The 20,020-nt window shown below is 38.3% G+C and overlaps 1 protein-coding gene across 10 annotated transcripts in view; it reads right to left on the reverse strand.

The window, feature by feature from the left end:
• Nucleotides 1–20,020, reverse strand: part of ALMS1 (ALMS1 centrosome and basal body associated protein) — a 230,113-nt gene that overhangs the window by 76,832 nt on the left and 133,261 nt on the right. For all 10 annotated transcript variants that reach the window (XR_010934429.1, XR_010934428.1, XR_010934430.1 and 7 more), the window contains 2 exons: nt 13,535–13,776; nt 7,263–7,388 (listed from right to left, as the gene is read on the reverse strand). Coding sequence is in view for 7 of the 10 variants with exons in the window: in XM_067704699.1 (XP_067560800.1) it covers nt 7,263–7,388; nt 13,535–13,776 (368 nt within the window). In the remaining 3 variants the exon portion in view is untranslated. The remainder of the gene's footprint in view (nt 1–7,262; nt 7,389–13,534; nt 13,777–20,020) is intronic.

Below are 20,020 nucleotides of genomic sequence, written 5' to 3' on the forward strand. Positions count from 1 at the left end.
TATGAAGTGGTATCTCTTTGTAGTTTTTATTTGCATTTCCTTCATGACTAATGATGTAAAACATCTTTTCACGTTCTTTTTGGCCATCTGTATCTTTCCTGGAGAAATGTCTCTTCAGATTCTGTACTCATTTAAAACTTAGATTGCTTTTTGCTGTTGTTGAACTGTAAGAGTTCTTCATATATTATGGATAGTCATCTCTCATCAGATATATGAATTGCAAATGTTTTTCCCAATTCTGTGAGCAACCTTTTTACTATGTTGATAGTGTTTTTTTTGGTGCACACAAGTTTTAAATTTTAATCAAGTCCAATTTATTTTTTATGAAAACTTCTTTAACCTATCTGATCACCAAGTCATGAATAAAATGACAGCTCTTTAGTCAAAAAGACAAAAAATACAATTGTTTTTTCTTTTCATGCCTTTCATTCCAAAATTAACTTTTGGCATTTTTTTCCCCACTTTGTAACTAAATTTTCTATTTAGATAAGTGTTGTGTTAAACTGACTTCAAAGTTCACCACTGATCACTTTCAGCACTGCTTCATTTCTCTGTAATGAATTCTTCATTTTGATTCATCTCTTCAGCTGGGTGAGTCTTCAAGTGAATTTTTCAAGAAGGTACAGAGGTTGAATATACTTTCTAGCTGCTGTGTACTTGTGAAAATGTCTCTTCATTGTCATACTGCTTAATGAAAATGCACTGGGTCCATAAATCCTTGAATTTTCCCAATAAATACAGATTTGGTTCCATTATTTTTACATTTAGTATTTTAAATAAGCCTGATATCAGAATAAATTTTGTTCTAACTTTTTTTTTAATTGTATATTTATGGGATTTTTTTCTTTTTCTTTTTTTTTTTTTGGCGGTACGCGGGCCTCTCACTGTTGTGGCCTCTCCCTTTGCGGAGCACAGGCTCCGGACACGCAGGCTCAGCAGCCATGGCTCACGGGCCCAGCCGCTCCGCAGCATATGGGGTCTTCCCAGACTGGAGCACGAACCCGTATCCCCTGCATCGGCAGGCGGGCTCTCAACCACTGCGCCACCAGGGAAGCCCTTTTTTTATTTTGACTCAAAAATCTTTTTCTGATATGTATCTCAGTCTCTGACTTTTCCCTGGATTTTTAAGACAATTTTCAATCTGCATACAGTGTTCCCCTTTTCAGGAGAGGGATGTTTTATTCAATTAAGTGTTTGAATATTACTTTCTTCCTCAGCTACAGATATAGTTCTTGGTTTGGTTTACTTAGCTATGTTTCTTATGTCTCTCATCATCTTTCACAGCATGTTCATTTTCTTCTTCTTTTTCCTCTGTAATTTTGCAGACTCTCAGATTTGTCCTCATCACTAATTTAACTTCCTTCATGTTAATTCCACCCTTTCTTGCCTGCAAAATGTATTTTAAATCTGTTACCAAATCTTTAGTTTTAGGCAGTCTTTTCCTTCATATGTTCATTCCTGCCCCCCCCACTTTTTTTCAAAATGGAGACAAAACATAAAATTCACCAATTAAAGTAAGTGTACAATTCACTAGTTCTTAGTATTTTCACAACCAATATTGCTATCTAATTCCAGAACATTTCTGTCGCGCCCCCACAAAGAAATCTTGTATATGTTAGCTGTTACTCCCTATTTTCCCCTCCCCAACATCCCCTGGCATCCACTAATCTACTTTCTGTCTATATGGATTTGCTTATTCTGGACATTTCATATACATGGAATTATACAATATATGACCTTTTGCTATTGGCTTGAATTATTTCTCCCTTTAACAGTGTCAGTTTTTTGGACTTCCCTGGTGGTACAGTGGTTAAGAATCCACCTGCCAATGCAGGGGACATGGGTTCGAGCCCTGGTCTGGGAAGATCCCACATGTGGCGGAGCAACTAAGCCCGTGCGCCAAAACTACTGAGCCTGCGCTCTAGAGCCTAAGAGCCACAACTACTGAAGCCCATGCACTTAGAGCCTGTGCTCCTCAACAAGAGAAGCCACCACCACAAGAAGCCCACGCACCACAACTAAGAGTAGCCCCTGCTCGCCACAACTAGAGAAAGCCCGTGCACAGCAACGAAGACTCAACGCAGTCAAAAATAAAAATAAATTTATTTTAAAAAATAGTGTCAGGTTTTTTCATTTTAATTCTGTTAGTTTTTGTTTATGTATTTGGGACTTGCTTATACTGCATTTGTCTTTTAAGTCATATAGGAGAAAAACTGAATTACAAACAAAAATACATTTATACTGTCTTTTGTATTTACTTATGTAGTTACCTTTAGTACTTTTTTCATGTGGATTTAAGTTACTGTCTGGTGTCCACCATTTCATCTTGAAAAAAATCTCTTTAGTATTTTCTGTGGGTCAGTTTGCTAGCAGTCTTTCAACTGTTGTTTATCTGAGAATGTCTTAATCTCTCCTTCATTTTTGAAGGGTAGTTTTGCTAGGTACAGAACACTTGGCAGGCAGGTTTTTTTCCTTAGCTCTTTGCATATGTCATTGCAATGCCTTCTGGCCTCTATGGTTTCTGATGAAAAATCAGCAATTAGTCTTATTGAAGATTCTTTGCACATGATAACTCCACTCTTGCTGCCTTAACACTGTCTTTGTCATTTGATGGTTTATGATGTATCTAGATCTGGATCTCTTTGACTGTATCATGCTTGGACTTCCTTGAGCTTTTGGGATGTGCAGATTAACAGCAGTCATCAAATTTGCGAAATTTTAGGCCATTATTTCTCCAAATACTCCTTCAGTCTCTTTTTCTGTCTCTTCATCTGGAACTCCCATTATGTATATGATAGGATGCTTGAAGGTGTCCCATAGGACTCTGAGATTCTGTTAATTTCTCTTCATTATTTTTTCTTTCTGTTTCTCACACTGGATAATCTCAATTGGCCTATCTTCAAGTTCACTGATTCATTCTTCTGCCTGTTCAAATCTGATACTGAGCTTTCTCCAGTCAATTTTTTATTTCAGTTATTGTACTTTTCAACTACAGATCTTCTATTTGGTTCTTTTTTGTAATTTCTCTTTATTGATATTCTCTATTTGGTAAGACACTGTTCTTATACTTCTTTAGACATGATTTCATTTAGTTCTTTGAACATATTTTAAATAGCTATTTTAAAGTCTTCATTTAGTAAGTCCAATGTCTGAGATTCCTCACAGTTTCTAAACTGCTATTTTTCTTTTGTATGGACCATATATATATTTTTTATTTTGAATTTCCATATCTTGCAACTTTTTGTTGAAAACTGGACATCTTAAAAAATATAATGTGACAACCCTGGAAATCAGAGTCTACTACCTCCCTAGGGTTTCCTGCTGTTGCTTTATGCTGTTTTTTTAAAGTAACTTTTCTGAACAAATTCTATAGAGTCTATGGAAGCTGCCACTCAACTAGCTTAGTGGTCAGCTAACGCCTAGATGGAGATATCCTTAAACATCTAGAAACAACAAATCTCCCAGTCTTTGCTGAGGGACTACGTGCACATAGCCGTCAACGCTGAGGGCAGGGAGTTATCAATTCTGCCTTAGCCTTCCCTTTCTTTTTGCCCAGAGCCTCAAGGGCAGCCAAAGTAAAGGGTAGGCCCCTCTCAGGTCTTTCCTCAGCATGCACTCAGGCCTGTGCACACTTGTGGTCTTCTAGAGTCCTAGGAATATGTCAATGCTTTTCAAAATATCTATGGACATCTCATCCTCAGTTTTTCCGTTAAAGCTTTTGGTTAGTCTATTGTTTGTCTCAAGTGTTATCCACTGCCTCATGCATTGTGGCATTAAAACACTTGCCTGGGGACTTCCCTGGTGGTCCAGGGGGTAAGACTCCGAGCTCCCAAAGCAAGGGGCCTGAGATCAATCCCTGGTCAGGGGACTAGGTCCTGCAACTAAGGAGTCTGCATGCCGCAACGAAGATCCTGAGTGGTGCAACTAAGACCCGGCACAGCCAAAATAAATAAATATTTAAGAAACTAAAATAAAACACTTGCCTGTAAGTGTTTTTTGACAAACACCTCACACATAGACACAGAGGCTCATACACACTGGATAGCTCTGAGTAAGGTCAAATAAAGATAAGCCTTTTGAGTGGAGTTTTCCAGAGAGCCATCAGACAGGTCAAATACTGATAATTCTTTGGGAATGAAATTTTGAAAGAGGTCCAGCTCTGTTCTGCTCCCTCCAGTCCTGGGAATGCAGACTGATATTTTTCAATTTTATCACTGAGCTGAGTGTGGCAATGAGAAGAGGGCAAGTTAAAATGCCACAAGCTTACTATTCTTATCAAGGTTCAGCCATTTTTCTTGAATAAATGCTTGCTACAAAAGCTACAGGCCTTTGGTTAATTTCCAGAGTTTTGGAAAAGTTTTGCCAAAATTCTGTTGCTTTTATCACAGGGCAAAATTTTGGAGGTGTTTACTCCACCCTTTTTTTCTGCTATTAACTCGTCACTTTGTTTTAAAAATCCCAGCCAGTTCTCTCCCCATGGCTTTTTGCTCCTATTGACAGTAAGTATTAGTACATAAAGTATTTAAATGTCTTTAAATGAATATAAAAATAACATCTATATTATATATTGGTATGAGGTATAAAATGGCTTAAGAAAAAAAGACATAGTACCTAACTTCAAAGAACTTACTGTCAGATATAAATGAAATCCTGTTACTACTTAAGAGGGTTACTTGGGGCTTCCCTCGTGGCGCAGTGGTTGAGAGTCCGCCTGCCGATGCAGGGGACATGGGTTCGTGCCCTGGTCTGGGAAGATCCCACATGCCACAGAGCGGCTGGGCCCGTGAGCCATGGCCGCTGAGCCTGTGCGTCCGGAGCCTGTGCTCCGCAACGGGAGAGGCCACAACAGTGAGAGGCCCGCATACCACACACACACAAAAAAGTGTTACTTGACCTAATGAGTAAATCTCTAACATCTATTGTACCTATATTCACAGAACTTACATATAAATGAAATCCTGTTACTACTTAAGAGTGTTACTTGACCTAATGAGTAAATCTCTAACATCTATCTCTTTCTTTGCGAGGTTACCTTTGCCTTGTTTTTTTGTTTTTGTTTTGTTTTTAGTTTATGTATTTTTATTTTTGGCTGTGTAGGGTCTTTGGTGCTGTGCACGGGCTTTCTCTAGTTGCGGCGAGTGGGGGCTATTCTTTGTTGCAGTGTGCGGGCTTCTCTTGTTGTGGAGCATGGGCTCTAGGCGTGCGGGCTTCAGTAGTCGTGGCACATGGCTCAGTAGTTGTGGCTCGCAGGCTCTAAAGCGCAGGCTCAGTAGTTGTGGCGCACGGGCTTAGTTGCTCTGTGGCATGTGGGAACTTCCCAGACCAGGGCTGGAACCCATGTCCTCTGCATTGTCAGGTGGATTCTTAACCATTGTACCGCCAGGGAAGTCCCTTTGTTTTTGTTTTTAAAAGAATTTTATGAGTTCAATTGTTTACTCATTCTCAACTGAGAGAAATTATTTGGTCCAAATATCTGCAATGGTTTATGACTTGCCCTTGGCCCCAAACTCTAGTTGGATCTTTCTAATATCTATAGAATCACAACATACTAATAGACAATATCTATCAGAACAATTCCTAGGCTTTCATCTAGAGCAGCTCTACTGGTCTAAGAAACTATTATTTTCAACTGTCAACTCCCTCACTCTCAGAATAGTTGCAGAACATGATAAATGACAACCTCAAGTGTATATAGCTAACAGATCTCTTCTTGTCTAATTGATGCATTCAGTACTTTATTTATAGGGACAGTATACCTCAGGATACAATGTACCATCCTTGAGTCATCTTCTCTTCCCACTACTGTCCAATTTTTCTCAAAGTTAATGTCTCCAAAGGGAAGAGTTAGGATGTAAATGAACAGAAGTACACAGGAGGCCTCAAAAAATACTGGAATACCTGATTAGACTTCTATTGTTATATTCTGTTTTCTGAACTAGGCGGCTGAAAGTGAGACTGAGATAAAAGATTTTCCTACCTACAATCAATTAAGTAAGCTTGTTTTATTTCTGGTAGCCATTAAGTGTTTTTAAAATCATAGCCATGCAGGTAGTGAAAATTTCTTCCAGTTCCTGGTTATAGGCTTAATAATCAATCCTAACATATGAGCATTTTGTGGTTCTTTTTTTCAGTGGCATCACAGTGGGAAATCAGGAGCAATTTTACCAGGGGCTTTAACTCAGTTACTATCAGATACTAGTTGGGTCCTCTTAAAATTAACAGAAAATCTGCGTAAGACCAGGGACAACTACTTTCTTTTTAATTTCTACACCTATAAAGATGTCTTATGACAAATCATTAACAATTTATATCTAAACTGAACCGAGTCAACTCCTGTGGACCGATCAATATGTTATCCCAACAATCAAAACCCCACACCACACCAACTCAGTATCCTTATCTTACAATTTTCCACAGAAAATATTTATTCAGTTCCTCCACGGGATGCTATTCATTTTCTAAATCTGCAGTTCTATTGTGGTGATCTCACAGGGATGCTGTGGGATATTTTAAAATTCTAGGGAAACAGTGATATTTAATATCTGGTGTACAGGACAAAAACTAACAGCTAAAGATAGTTTAAAGTTCCAACATTAGATACTGCTACATTCCTTTCAATGCTGCTGTCTGTATCTCTGCAGAGTTGGATTCTTGACAGTTTCTGCAACAAAAGCAATAAATGGGGGTGGTTGTGTCCAATTTCATCTCAAGGTTTGAGAAACTGTGCCCTAATAGCCACATATATCTCATTAGCAAGTAATCATGCATATTTATGAACAAAGTAAAATGTTTTCTTTCAAACACAAAACCAAAAATATTTTTGTTTATTAAGTTGTACGATCAAAATGGTAAGTATTTTTATGTCCTAATAACATAATAGCTTAGTATCTGAAAAAATACTTCATGTATTTATATGCTGCTGCTGATTTATATCCCCATGATGATGAGAAAAGAAATCACCCAAACACTAAGGTGACTGTGAACAGAGAAAACTCGGAAACCTTTGTCCTAGATGGAGTCCACTAACCCAAACAAGTAACTGTTCATACAATTTTCTTCAAATATTTATCAAATGTTTGAGTGTACACAATACATCTGACCAAATAACTCACCTATCTGAACCAGAGACTGAGTCATGAAAAGCTCCATGTTTCACTTAAAGATTAAATAGCACTGAGCTTTCATATGTCATCCAGAATTAAACAGCCAATCCACAAATAAAATTTCAAAAAATAAAATTTTGAATAATTTCTGCACAATACCTGAGTGTGAGCTCTCAATGGTGGTGTCTGACTTGGAATCCAGAGATGAAGGAATCTGTCTTAATTGGGGAACATAGTACATCTTCGTACTACCAGAAGGCTTATATGGCAACAGTAAAGGCTGGCCTAAGGAGATAAAGATCAGAATAATTAATAAGAAAACATTTATTAATTAACTGAACAAATATTAAGTACCTTTATTGTGCCAAGGAGTGGTCAAGATTCTTGGAATATATCAGTAAACTAGCATTCTAGAAGAGGGAGCTATACAGTAAACAATTAGCGTACTAAATAAGTAAATAATCTAGTATTTTTATAAATTATTAGTGACATAAAAAATTAGAAAATACGGGCTTCCCTGGTGGGGCAATGGTTGAGAATCTGTCTGCCAATGCAGGGGACACGAGTTCGAGCCCTGGTCTGGGAGGATCCCACATGCCGCGGAGCAACTAGGCCTGTGAGCCACAACTACTGAGCCTGCGCGTCTGGAGCCTGTGCTCCGCAACAAGAGAGGCCGTGACAGTGAGAGGCCCGCACACTGCGATGAAGAGTGGCCCCCGCGTGCTATAACTAGAGAAAGCCCTCGCACAGAAATGAAGACCCAACACAGCAAAAATAAATAAATTAATTAATAAACTCCTACCCCCAACATCTTCTTTAAAAAAAAAAAAAATTAGAAAATACTGGGACTTCCCTGGTGGCGCAGTGGGTTAAGAATCTGCCTGCCAATGCAGGGGACATGGATTCGATACCTGGTCTGGGAAGATCTCACATGCCGTGGAGCAACTAAGCCCGTGCGCCACAACTACTGAGCCTGTGTGCCACAACTACCAAGCCCGTGTGCCACAACTACTGAAGCCCGCCTGCCCTAGAGCCCGAGCGCCACAACTACTAAGCCCATGTGCCACAACTACTGAAGCCCACGTGCTCTAGGACCCTCGTGCTGTGAGTACTGAGCCCTCATGCTGCAACTACTGAAACCTGCGCGCCTAGAGCCCGTGCTCCGCAACAGGAGAAGCCACCACAATAAGAAGCCTGTGCACCACAACGAAGAGTAGCCCCCACTCGCCACAGCTAGAGAAAGCCCATGTGCAGCAATAAAGACCCAAAATACAGCCATCCCCCGCCAAAAAATTAGAAAATGCTGAGGAAGATTAGAAGTATTTGGGAAATTGCAGCAGGATGCTGTTTAAATAGAGTGGTAAGGGCAGGATCCATTGAGCAGATGACTTCTTAGCAATCTATTCCATATTTAGATGGCTCTAACTAAGAAACACTTTATCTATATTGAACCCAAACCTGGTCACTGTTAACCCCTACTACTGATCTTTGGAGGTTCTCCCTCCAGAGTCATAGAAAGTAAATCTAATTCTCTTCTATGTGGCAGATTTTCAAAATAAGTTTTCCATTATAAAAGTATAAATTCTCAATATTAAAAAAACACAGAAATAAAAAAGACAAAGTCTTACCACTCAAAGGTAACTATTATTAATATTTTAATGTATTTCTACAGGTCTTTCCTCTGTATTTCTTATTTGTTTACATAGTTGTGTAGAGTATGTATAATTTGGAATTCAGTTTTTCTACTTTACATTTATAAAGTTTCTTTTTCTTAAATACTAACTGGTAAAATTCTTTCTAAAATGTCTATGACATGGTAGTAATTTGATTATTATAGAAGATGAAATCTTTTTCTTATTTTTTTTTTGCTTCATTGGGTCTTCATTGCTGCACGTGGACTTTCTCTAGTTGCGGAGAGGGGGGCTACTCTTCGTTGTGGTGCACAAGCTTCTCACTCTTCTCACTGCGGTGGCTTCTCTTGTTGTGGAGCACAGGCTCTAGGCACGCAGGCTTCAGCAGTTGTGGAGCATGGGCTCAGTAGTTGTGGCTTGCGGGCTCTAGAGCAGAGGCTCAGTAGTTGTGGCACACGGGCTTAGTTGCTCCGCAGCATGTGGGATTTTCCCGGACCAGGGCTCAAACCCGTGTCCGCTGCACTGGCAGGTGGATTCTTAACCACTGTGCCACCAGGGAAGTCCCTGAAATCTTTTTCTATATACTCGTTTTTCTTTCATGATGTGGTAGAAACTCTCTCTCTGTAACAGCATTTTGATATTTAGCTGGGTACATACTGCTCATGCGTACACTGTTATTTCCCAATCTCTCTTGCAGACATGTATGGACATATGACTAAGTCTGGGCCCATAGGTCAAGGGTGAGAATAATGCCTGCAACTTCCAGGCATCCCATTAAAACACTCCACTGGCTGCTGCTAAACTTTATCCTCCCCATTACTCTTCTTTTCCAGTATTTTCTTTATTATTCTTCCTGAAAAAATTTAAGATCAATTAAACAAGTTCAAAAGAACAATTCCATTAGAATTTTTAGTAGAATTACGTTAGAGTTTAAGTTTATTTGGGAATAAATGACATCTTTACAATATTCAATTTTCCCATTCAGAAATATCCCATCCCTTCTTTTAGTCTACTGTCCTTTTCTATGCCTACACAAAGGATTAGTATTTCCATCACATGAGTCCTATAAAATTCTTGTTTAGGTTACTCCTGAGTATTTATGGGGTTGTACTGCTCATTCAAATAAAATTTTGTAGATAGCTTCCACTTCTCCTGATTAAACACAACAGCTTCTTCAGTTTATCCTTATAGACCATGGTCTTCTCTTGCATCCTGTAATTACCTCTAAGAGATGGACTCCTAGTTGCCCATGTCTAGTTTATAAAAATCAAAATACTCTAGAAAGAGTCTGATAGTCCCAGAGTAGAATGAGATCTCCTTCATTCTGGACACAATAACAACTTTTACATTATTTAGAATTGTGCTACCATCCTTGACCACTCCATCATTCTGATGATTTGACACGGAATCCATATTATTAGTACCCTGCTTCCAACCAAGGAACTGACTTCATAGTGAAGGAAATGAGACAAAAGGCTGATGCCTAAAAGGAGTCACTGTTCTCATCACAAGCCTGATCACCCACAACTATGGTAAACTCAAAAAAAAAAGTGAGTGAACAATTTACTGATAACTGGTATGGCACAAGCTGGGAGGCATAACTTTCTGAGGTTGGAATGCTAGCTTACAGAATATGGCATGTGCTCAGAACCATATATATATGGTACTTGCCTATCCCACAGACAGAATGCATGTATTTAGGAACAAAGGCAGAAGCCTTTAAAATCTTTTGCTTTCTATCTCTATGACTCTGCTTTGTTTGATGGAAGATCTTAGAAATAAGGGAGGGGCACTTCTACCAGGAGACAGGAGCCATCTAGTCATTTTACATTCTTTATGTCACTGAAACAATACAGGGAATAGGATGCCATAGTGTTGACTAAAACTACAATTGACCTTAACTATCGGGGAGAAATAAGGTTACCTTAAAAAAAGAAAGTCAATAGGAGTATGACTTACACCTAGGGGACCACTTTACCAAGCCTGGTCATCGAAATTAACAAAAAATTACATTAAACCTATGCAGGGCTAGCAAAGTCTTAGACTACTTAGGAATACTTGTACCAACCTATCAGGCAAAACCCCAGCCAATGAGAACCTGGCTGAATTCAAGGAGAATGAAGAAATGTATAGAGAAGGGGAGAATTTAAATAACAGAAAAAAATAGGCTGTAGCCTCTACTTCTACTTGGACATTGCTGTAGTCATTATTGTTAGAATATTGATTTATTAGTTTTCTTCCTCCACCAGTGTATATAAAGCTTGGTAGTGATGGTTAAATTTACCATTTAGTTCAAAGTTTGCAGAAAATGGGGCTTCCCTGGTGGCGCAGTGGTTGAGAGTCCGCCTGCCGATGCAGGGGACACGGGTTCGTGCCCTGGTCCGGGAAGATCCTACATGCTGTGGAGCGGCTGGGCCCGTGAGCCATGGCCGCTGGGCCTGCACGTCCGGAGCCTGTGCTCCGCAAAGGGAGAGGCCACAACAGTGAGAGGCCCGTGTACCACAAAAAAAAAAAAAAAAAGTTTGCACAAAATGGACACCGACAATTGGGCAGAATTACAATGGACCCAGAGCAAGAATGGTCACCATGTGGAGATGGAGAATTCAGAGACAAGATAAGTGGCTTTTTGAAATTCTCAACGACTTTATGTTTGGATGCAGAAGTCTTAAAGTTACTTTGGACTGCCTATCTCTGGGGGAAGAAGCGACTATTCAGCAAATAATGGTTGTTCCTGGGAGAGAAAGAAAGGACTGGAGAAGGGTAAAGAAGAAAGTCCAACCATAAAATTTATTTCTTCAAAAAACTTGAAAATAGAACTAAATATAAACATATAACATATTACTCTTAATTTGTTAATTCAGAGCAGTGGACACATAGTCATAAATTCAACATACTACTCTGTATACTTTTAAAATATTTTTAAAAATTTTACTTCTGAATCCACAGAGTTAAAAATAATATTTTATTAGTAAACCAAATAATATTTATCTTTTAAAGGAGTCCTTTCTACGAAGTACCTGTATGTAAAGGTAAAAACATGAACTGTTGCCTCTATATAGACTGATCCGTTTGATGTCAGAAGAGGTATAAAATACACTTTCACAGTTGGATTTCCTCTCCTGTGCTCTGCCACCAACATGAAAACAACATAGCCTAGAGTAGCCTGGGTTTCAGTACAAGCATGTGGAACAGACCCAAACCATTTTTGCATCCTGATGCCAAACTCCAACTGACTCGTAAGCCCATGAGTGAAGAAAGCAAAATGTCTGTTGCTACAAAGCACTGAGATTTTCGAGGTTCTTATACAGTATCATGGTGGCAATAGGTAACTGACACATTAAAGGTGTTCTGTGTGATATTTATTAGACTATACATTTGGGGGGCAAAATTTTACTTCACAATAAAAATGTATAAGAAATATAACCATCTCGAGTTTCCCTGATAGCGCAGTGGTTAAGAATCTGCCTGCCAATGCAGGGGACACGGGTTCCAGCCCTAGTCCGGGAAGATCCCACATGCCGCGGAGCAACTAAGGCCATGTGCCACGACTACTGAGCCTGCGCTCTAGGGCCCGCGAGCCACAAGTACTGAGCCCATGCGCCACAACTACTGAAGCCCACGCGCCTACACCCCGTGCTCCGCCACAAGAGAAGCCACTGCAATGAGAAGCCCAGGCACCACAATGAAGAGTAGCCCCCACTCGCCGCAAGTAGAGAAAGGCTGTGTGCAGCAATGAAGACCCAACACAGCAAAAAATAAAATAAATAAAATTTTTTTAAAAAAGAAAAGAAATATAACCATTTCAACATATAAATATATTTATTCAAATTAAATTCAGTACAATTTAAATGTGGAACTAAGCAATTTTCTTTATACATTTAGGCATATTCCATTTATACCTACAGACAGATAAACTTTTTGCATAAGTAGGAAAACTTAAAATATATTTTGAATAGATTTGTACAAACTACTGAATACTTTAAAATTAGTAATTTAAAGTTCCCACCCTCATTTGGAGGTAGAATGGGAACTTAACTTTCTAGTTACTGGTCTGAAAAAGAAAATAACTTGCTATAATTTTGAACGTTATATAGTATAAGGACTATAAAAATATCACTGTCATGATAGCATATGAACACTCTAAATGTAGACCTTATGGTAGAGATTGCTAGCTGTTCACCAAAACTCATTTCTTCTTCATCCTGGAAAGCACAGCTAAACTATTCCTAGTCAGTGGAAAGTGATGTGGGCCACACCTAGGCCTAGCCCATAAAAACCTCCCAACGTGTGCTCCTCCATGCTTTTCGTCCCTTCCTGTTGACTATGATGATGAATCCAAGGTTCCATGTTTTAAAGAAAGCAGGGTCACAGTCAACCTGGGTCCCTGGTCAACGTTTCTTGAAAAAGAAATAGACTGGTATTGTGTTTGCTATCTGTTCATTGTATCATGCAAAACAATAGTAAAAAAAAATGCCAAATAATTATCTACCTCCCTAAAATTGAACCTCTATAGTTTTTATGTTTTCATGAACTACTTGCATTCTTATGACAAGTATTATAAGTTGAAAATACATCAACCACAGTAGCATGAGTTTCACATAGGTTGTTAACTTCACTAGAAATTGAAGTAAAAACATAATAAATTATATTCTCTTCATAGCTATGTAAATAAAAGATGATATAATCATGTACAACCTATTGCTTAAAATTAAAATTAGGTTTTCTAACTAGAAAGACCCAATCAAGAAATTTCTTAGTTAATTACACAAAAGTTGGTAATATGACCTAAAATTCTCTTACCATCTGTGCCATGAGGAACAGTAATCTGTTGGACTGAAGACGATGAAGCAAACTTGACAGGAACTTTGCCCAACTTCCATGTACTGAGCTCTGGAATATCATGTCCACGATCTTCAGCATTAACAAAAATCTCAGATGAAAACATGGCTTTTCTTGGACTTTCTGTTGTTATCTGAGTGACTGCATCAGATGATAATTTTCCAGAGAAGGGAGAAAACGGGGTCTTAGTCTCCTTTGGTGATCTGAACAAAAAAGAGAAAACACACAGCAGGTCATATCCTTGGCTTATCAAATACTGTAATTTCTTTCCAAATGTGGCTTCAATATTTTTTGGAGACATCCAACTCAAATGGTTAAGTTATTTCTGCAGTACCCTTTGCTTTTTTACATACTTATTACAGTGTGATCATGCATGAGTTTACTTTTACTTATTTTAAAATCTACTTTTATTTTGGATTTAGAATGCTATTATATAAGGAAAGGGTACTTTTCAGTTGAAGTGAAAAGATATCCATTAAAAAATAATTACTGGAAGTCCACTATAAATTAGGGGACTATGCTAAACGCATAGAGTGTACAAAAATAAAAAAGAAACAAAGCCTTTCCTCAAAAAGTTTATATGTCAGTGGGGGAACCAGAGGTTTTTAAGGTTGTAACTATATATATAGATTATAAAGAATCCATATTAAAACATAATGGAGTAAATAAATGAGTGTATAAATAAATAAATAATAGGAGGGAGGGAGAAGACAAATCTTGCCAACATAAGAATTCCATATGTAGGTAACCTCACCCCCGGCATCCATCTCCTCCCCAAGGAGGTGGAGGTGAAGCTTAATCTTCCCCTTAAGTCCAGTCCTGGGCTGGTCTTAATGACTGAATTCCAAAGAGAGTATAAAATGGGAGAAAAAGTAACTTTACAGTGGAGAAACCTAGCAAACACCATGTTATGCAAGTGATGATGTTTCACATCACCAGTGATGTCACGGAGACATTACATACTCTCTGTAAATGATGTGATGAGAAGGTTACTTCGCTTCTGCGGTATTCTCTGCCAAAACCTGTAACTCCAGTCTAATCATGAGAAAAACATCAGCCAAATCCAGATGGAGAATATCAGACCAATACTCCTCAGGACTGTCAAAATCATGAAAAACAAGGAAGGAATGAGGAACTGTCATAGACCAGAGAAGACTAAGCAGACATGACAACTAACTAAGTGGAATGTGATATACTGGATTGGGTCCTAGAACAGAAAAAGGTCATTAACGGGAAAACTGGTGAAATCAAAAAAAAGTTTTAAGTTTAGTTAATAGTAATATATAAATGTTGGCTTTTTAATTTTGAAAAGTATACTATGGTAGTATAAGATGTTAGCAATAGGAAAAACTGGGAGAGAGGTAAAGGGAACTCTATTATGGTTTGTATCTTTTCTGCAGATTTGAAATTATTTGAAAATAAAAAAGGTCATTTTTTTAAAATGGAGTAATACTGTATTATATTATATCACAGAAGAAGAAGACCTTTTAAAAGGTCTTTTAAATCTCTACCCTCTATATACTATTTACTAATTAAAAGGACAATTATGAGAAAAGAAAATAGGCCCATCTCCCTTATGTATATAGAAGCAAAAATCATAAACAAAATGTTAGACAATCAAATGTAGAGTGTGTGAGTGAATGTGTGAATGTGTGTGTGTGTGTGTGTGTGTGTGTGTGTGTGTGTGTGTGTGAATTCCTACCAAGCTGTTTTACTCCAGAAATGCAAGGTGAGTTAACATTCAAATGTCAACAAATGTCATGCACCACATCAATAAAATAAAGGAGAAATGTATATGATCATAGAAGTATAGTCAGATAAAACATTTAATAAAATTCAATAATTATGTATGATTAAAAACTCATAGCAAAGGGAAACTACAAAAAACTTTAGAGCCACCATCCTATTTACAGTGAAATGTGGAGAATGTCCACTGTAAGATTAGGAACAAAATAAGAATGCCAACTCTTACCTTTTCTATTCAACATGTTAGTAAAAGTATTAAATGGCATTAGCAGTAAGGCAGGAAAAAGAAATCAGAAATATAAGGATAAGAGAGGAGGAAATAATACTTTCCATATTTGATATAATTAAGGATACAGAAAATCCAAAACAATCTACAGATAACTTATTAGAATATCAGTTAGTTTTTAGAAGAGTTGCCAGATAAGAGACCAAACTTTAAAAAATTCCACTAACATTTTTTGGTGTCTGAAAAGTTACAAAATTAAAAACTAAAAAATATGCCATATACATTATCATCAAAACATCATATACCTAGTAATAAGTATACTAAAAAATGTAAGAACCCTAAACAGAAAACTATTAATATATCATAGAGAGAAATTAAAGGTGATCTAAATAGGATTTCTACTTTGAGGCAGGATGTATAGGCATACCTCACTTTATTGCACTTCACTTTATTGTACGTTGCAGATAACGCTTTTTTTTTTTTTTTTAACAAATTGAAGGTTTGTGGCAATCCTGTGTCAAGCAAGTCTAGTGGTGGTGCCATTTTTCCAACAGCATTTGCTCACTTCGTGTCTCTATGTCACATTTGGCAATTCTCAAAATATTTCAAACTTTTTCATTATTATACTTGTTACATGATCTGTGATCAGTCATCTTTGATGTTACTATTGCAAAAAGATTACAACTTGCTGAAGGCTCAGATGATGGTTAGCATTTTTAAAGTCTACTTTCAAATTAAGATATGTACTTTTTTTAGACATAATGCTATTGCACACTTAACAGCCTACAGTATAGCATAAACATAACTTTTACATGCCCTGGGAAACCAAACAACTCGTGTGACTTGCTTTATTATGATATTCTCTTTATTGTGGTGTCTGGGACCAAACCCCTATCTCCGTATTAATATGCCTGCATTAGGAAGGCACAGGCCATCACTCCTGCTGCAACAAGCAAACAAAATTGAATAAAAGATCATAGAGCTAAGGAAGCAATCAAGAAACAATGTCAACTAATATGCTAGAGAGGGACATTTAGAGATTTGGAGCAGGGGTTTGGTGTAGGGAGACATACTCCACTGGAAAAGAGAAATCACCAGAGCTTTTGATGAACTCATTTGCTGGCATGATGGAGTGAAATCTAGCAGAATGTCAAGCCAATTTCCCCCACAGGACATTTCCTTAGTGTCAGGGTGGTATAGGATTATGGGGAACTGAGCCAAGAAAGCAGAGTGAAATTTCCTGCACAGTCATGGCACTAACAAACCAAATCCCACTAGATAAAGGGGCCTGTGACAATCATTAGGTCTCCTCTTCAAGACATTTGTCAGTTTTTGAACCTATATAAAGCAGGAAGCTAAATACCTAATGCCTGAGGGAGAGAACTTTCAAAAGTGAGGAATTAGAGACCTACCAGACTCACAGTAAAAATCCAGAAGTGCTATCCCCAAGAAGGGGGCTGAGTCAGAAAAAGTGAAATCATCTGCAATGTTTCAGTGTTTATGAGACAAACTTTCACTGAGAAAGTGTAATGGCAACAAACACATAGCTGGTCTCTCCTTACATTTGCCATACTCTGAAGCTGTGAGAACTGAGAGCCTAAAGAGCTGAATTCAAACATCTGAAAGACTGAAGTCAATAACTGACTGTATTTATTGAAGAATCAAAGACCTGTCAGGCTTACAGCAAAAATCCAGGGAGGCCACAAATTAGGAAAAATCATAGGTAGGATGAGATAACTAAAGCTCCAACCCAGTTCTGATCTAGTAAAATTCCTGAAATGACTGAAATGATCAGCCACTCTGATTAGCAGAGAAAAGGGTAAATCTTCTCTGGTGCAAAGCAATAGCATCTTCAGTCTCTATGATTTTTTTATTCACAATGTCCAGCACACAATCAAAAGTTATGAAATTCGTAAAGCAGGAAAAAGTGACTAAAAATTAAGACAAAAAAAACAAGAAAAATTGATTTAGAGGGAATTCAGATTCTGGAGTTAGCACAGAACTTTAAAATGACTATATTGAGAGTAAAAGATGGGGATTAATAGATAAAAATATGGAGAATCTAGGGCTTCCCTGGTGGCGCAGTGGTTGGGAGTCTGCCTGCCGATGCAGGGGACACGGGTTTGTGCCCGGGTCTGGGAAGATTCCACATGCCGCGGAGCGGCTGGGCCTCTGAGCCATGGCCGCTGAGTCTGCGTGTCCGGAGCCTGTGCTCTGCAACGGGAGAGGCCACGGCAGTGAGAGGCCCGCGTACCGCAAAAAAGGAAAAAAAAAAACATGGAGAATGTCAACAGAAAATTGGAATCAATTTTAAAAAATCAAATACAGATAAATGAAAAATAAGAAAACTGATCCCCAGCAGACCTTAGGGAATACTAGAAGAAATTTTTTGAGGCTGAAGTAAAATGGCCCAACATAGAACAGAACTGCAGGAAAGAACAAAGAGCATTTAAAGTGTGTGTGTGTGTGTTTAATATATACATGTACATATACCCAGGTACATACACCTTTATATTTATATGTTGTTTTATAAATAAACAATAATAATGTGGGGATGTAGAACAGAAATATACAACAAAAGCACAAACAGCAGGAGGGGGGCACATGGAGTTAAACTGTCGTGAGACGCTTCATTTTTCATAAAATGGTAAGAATACTAATTTAAGGTTAATTGTAAAGTCAAGAAGTATAAGCTCTTGAAAAATCACTAAAAGAATGATAGAGAAAAAGTATAACAAAAAAATCCAGTAAAGGAGATAACATGAAATCAAGATAATTGATTAAAATAATAAAGGACAAGAGTAATAGAAAACAGCAAAGTGGCAAAACTTAAAATCAACCACCTCAATGATTACATTAAATATAAATGAACTAAATATCCCAATTAAAAGACAAAGGTTGACAAGATGAATAAGACCCAACTATATGCTATTCACAAGAGAAAAGCTTTAATATAAGGTCACAGATATACTAAGTTAAAAGAATGGAAAAGGATACCCCAAGCAAACACTAATCAAAAATAAGCTTCCTCTTATCTTTCTCTTCCTCCTGGCTTTTTATTCTCTCCTTTTACCTTTCCCTTCCTGAACAATTGAATCTTAAAACCATTAGGTGGACATTCACAGTGGGTGGGGCAACAGTGGCCCAGAGTAAGGTATAAGAGCCTCATCGGGGTGAGGAGGGTGCCCATGTAAAGGAGTAGCTTTAGCATGTAGTATCACAATCCAATCAGGGCAAAGAGAATCTGGGGAGGTGTGGCTTGTTATGCAATTCCAGAGAAGGATGAGGAGGGTTTCCATGAAGAAGAAGGTCCAGCTTGGCATGTGAACTTACTGCCCAGCCAGAATGAGGAAGGCGTCTCTACAGTGGAGCAGCCTAACATAAAGTGGCAGAACTAGAGCAGAGTAGAGAAAATAATCTTCACAGACAGGCAGCCTGGGCTGGTAAGTCAGACCCCCTGCAGAATGAGAAGGGTGTCATCCAGGGCTTGGGAGTAGCCCGGTTTGGTGAGTCAGAGCTCAAGCAAGGTAACAGCAATATCTACCATACAGGATAAGGGGAGGTAATCTGACCTGACATGTCACAGCCTGGGTGATGAGGGTGTCCAACAGGGTAGCGAGGCATCTTGAGTCAGATCCTAGACAGGATGAGGGCATCCAAGCAGAGAGGAGGCCCAATGTGAGATACCAAAAGCCTAAGCAGGATGAGGAAGATGCTCCTGTGAGGAAGTAGTCCATCTCAGGGAGTTAAGAGTCTAAGTGAGGTGAGGAGGGTGTCCACATACATGGGGTGAGCATTCTGATGGGAGGAAGTCAAAAACCAAGTTGGGGATGTTATCTATGTTTAGGGGTAGTCTAGAATGGAGTGTCAAAGCCCCAGCAGGGTAAGAAGAACATCCAAACAAAAAGGTAGTCTGAAAGGAGAGTCAGAATCCAAGCAGTGAGTGAGGGCAATCCTAACTGGGGAGAGGATGGCAGGAATGATGGGAGATTAGTTACACATGGCAGATTGAGCAAATAAATAAATAAATATATAAAGCACATAAGAAGTGAGGGTTCTCACTACTGGATAAGGGAGTTACAAACACAGAAAGAGAAAAAAAAGTAGAATAAAACTGAATTAGAATTGTATACATGGGTGTGAGCTTATGGTTTTTAATATATATAGACAGATACAGAAATAAATGTAAATGAGTATGTGTGTGTATTTATGTATGTATGTATGTACGTATGTACATAAATCCACTAAGAAGGCTGGGAGCAACCCAATAGCAATGCTCAAATCTTGGCTTCTAAATATCACTTTCCTCTAAAAGAAAGCAGGTTCCTTGGAGAAATGGCCAATTTCAGAGCTGGGGAAGAAGAAGTTATGAGCCTGAAGTGTCTTGTTGTGCCAGAAGGCAAAGACATGTGCAAAAGATGACAAGAACATGTAAAAAGGATACAGAAACCAGCTTGAAGGAGCTGCCACTGGTC

Source organism: Pseudorca crassidens, chromosome 14 (assembly GCF_039906515.1).
Source record: "Pseudorca crassidens isolate mPseCra1 chromosome 14, mPseCra1.hap1, whole genome shotgun sequence".
Taxonomy (NCBI): Eukaryota; Metazoa; Chordata; class Mammalia; order Artiodactyla; family Delphinidae; genus Pseudorca; species Pseudorca crassidens.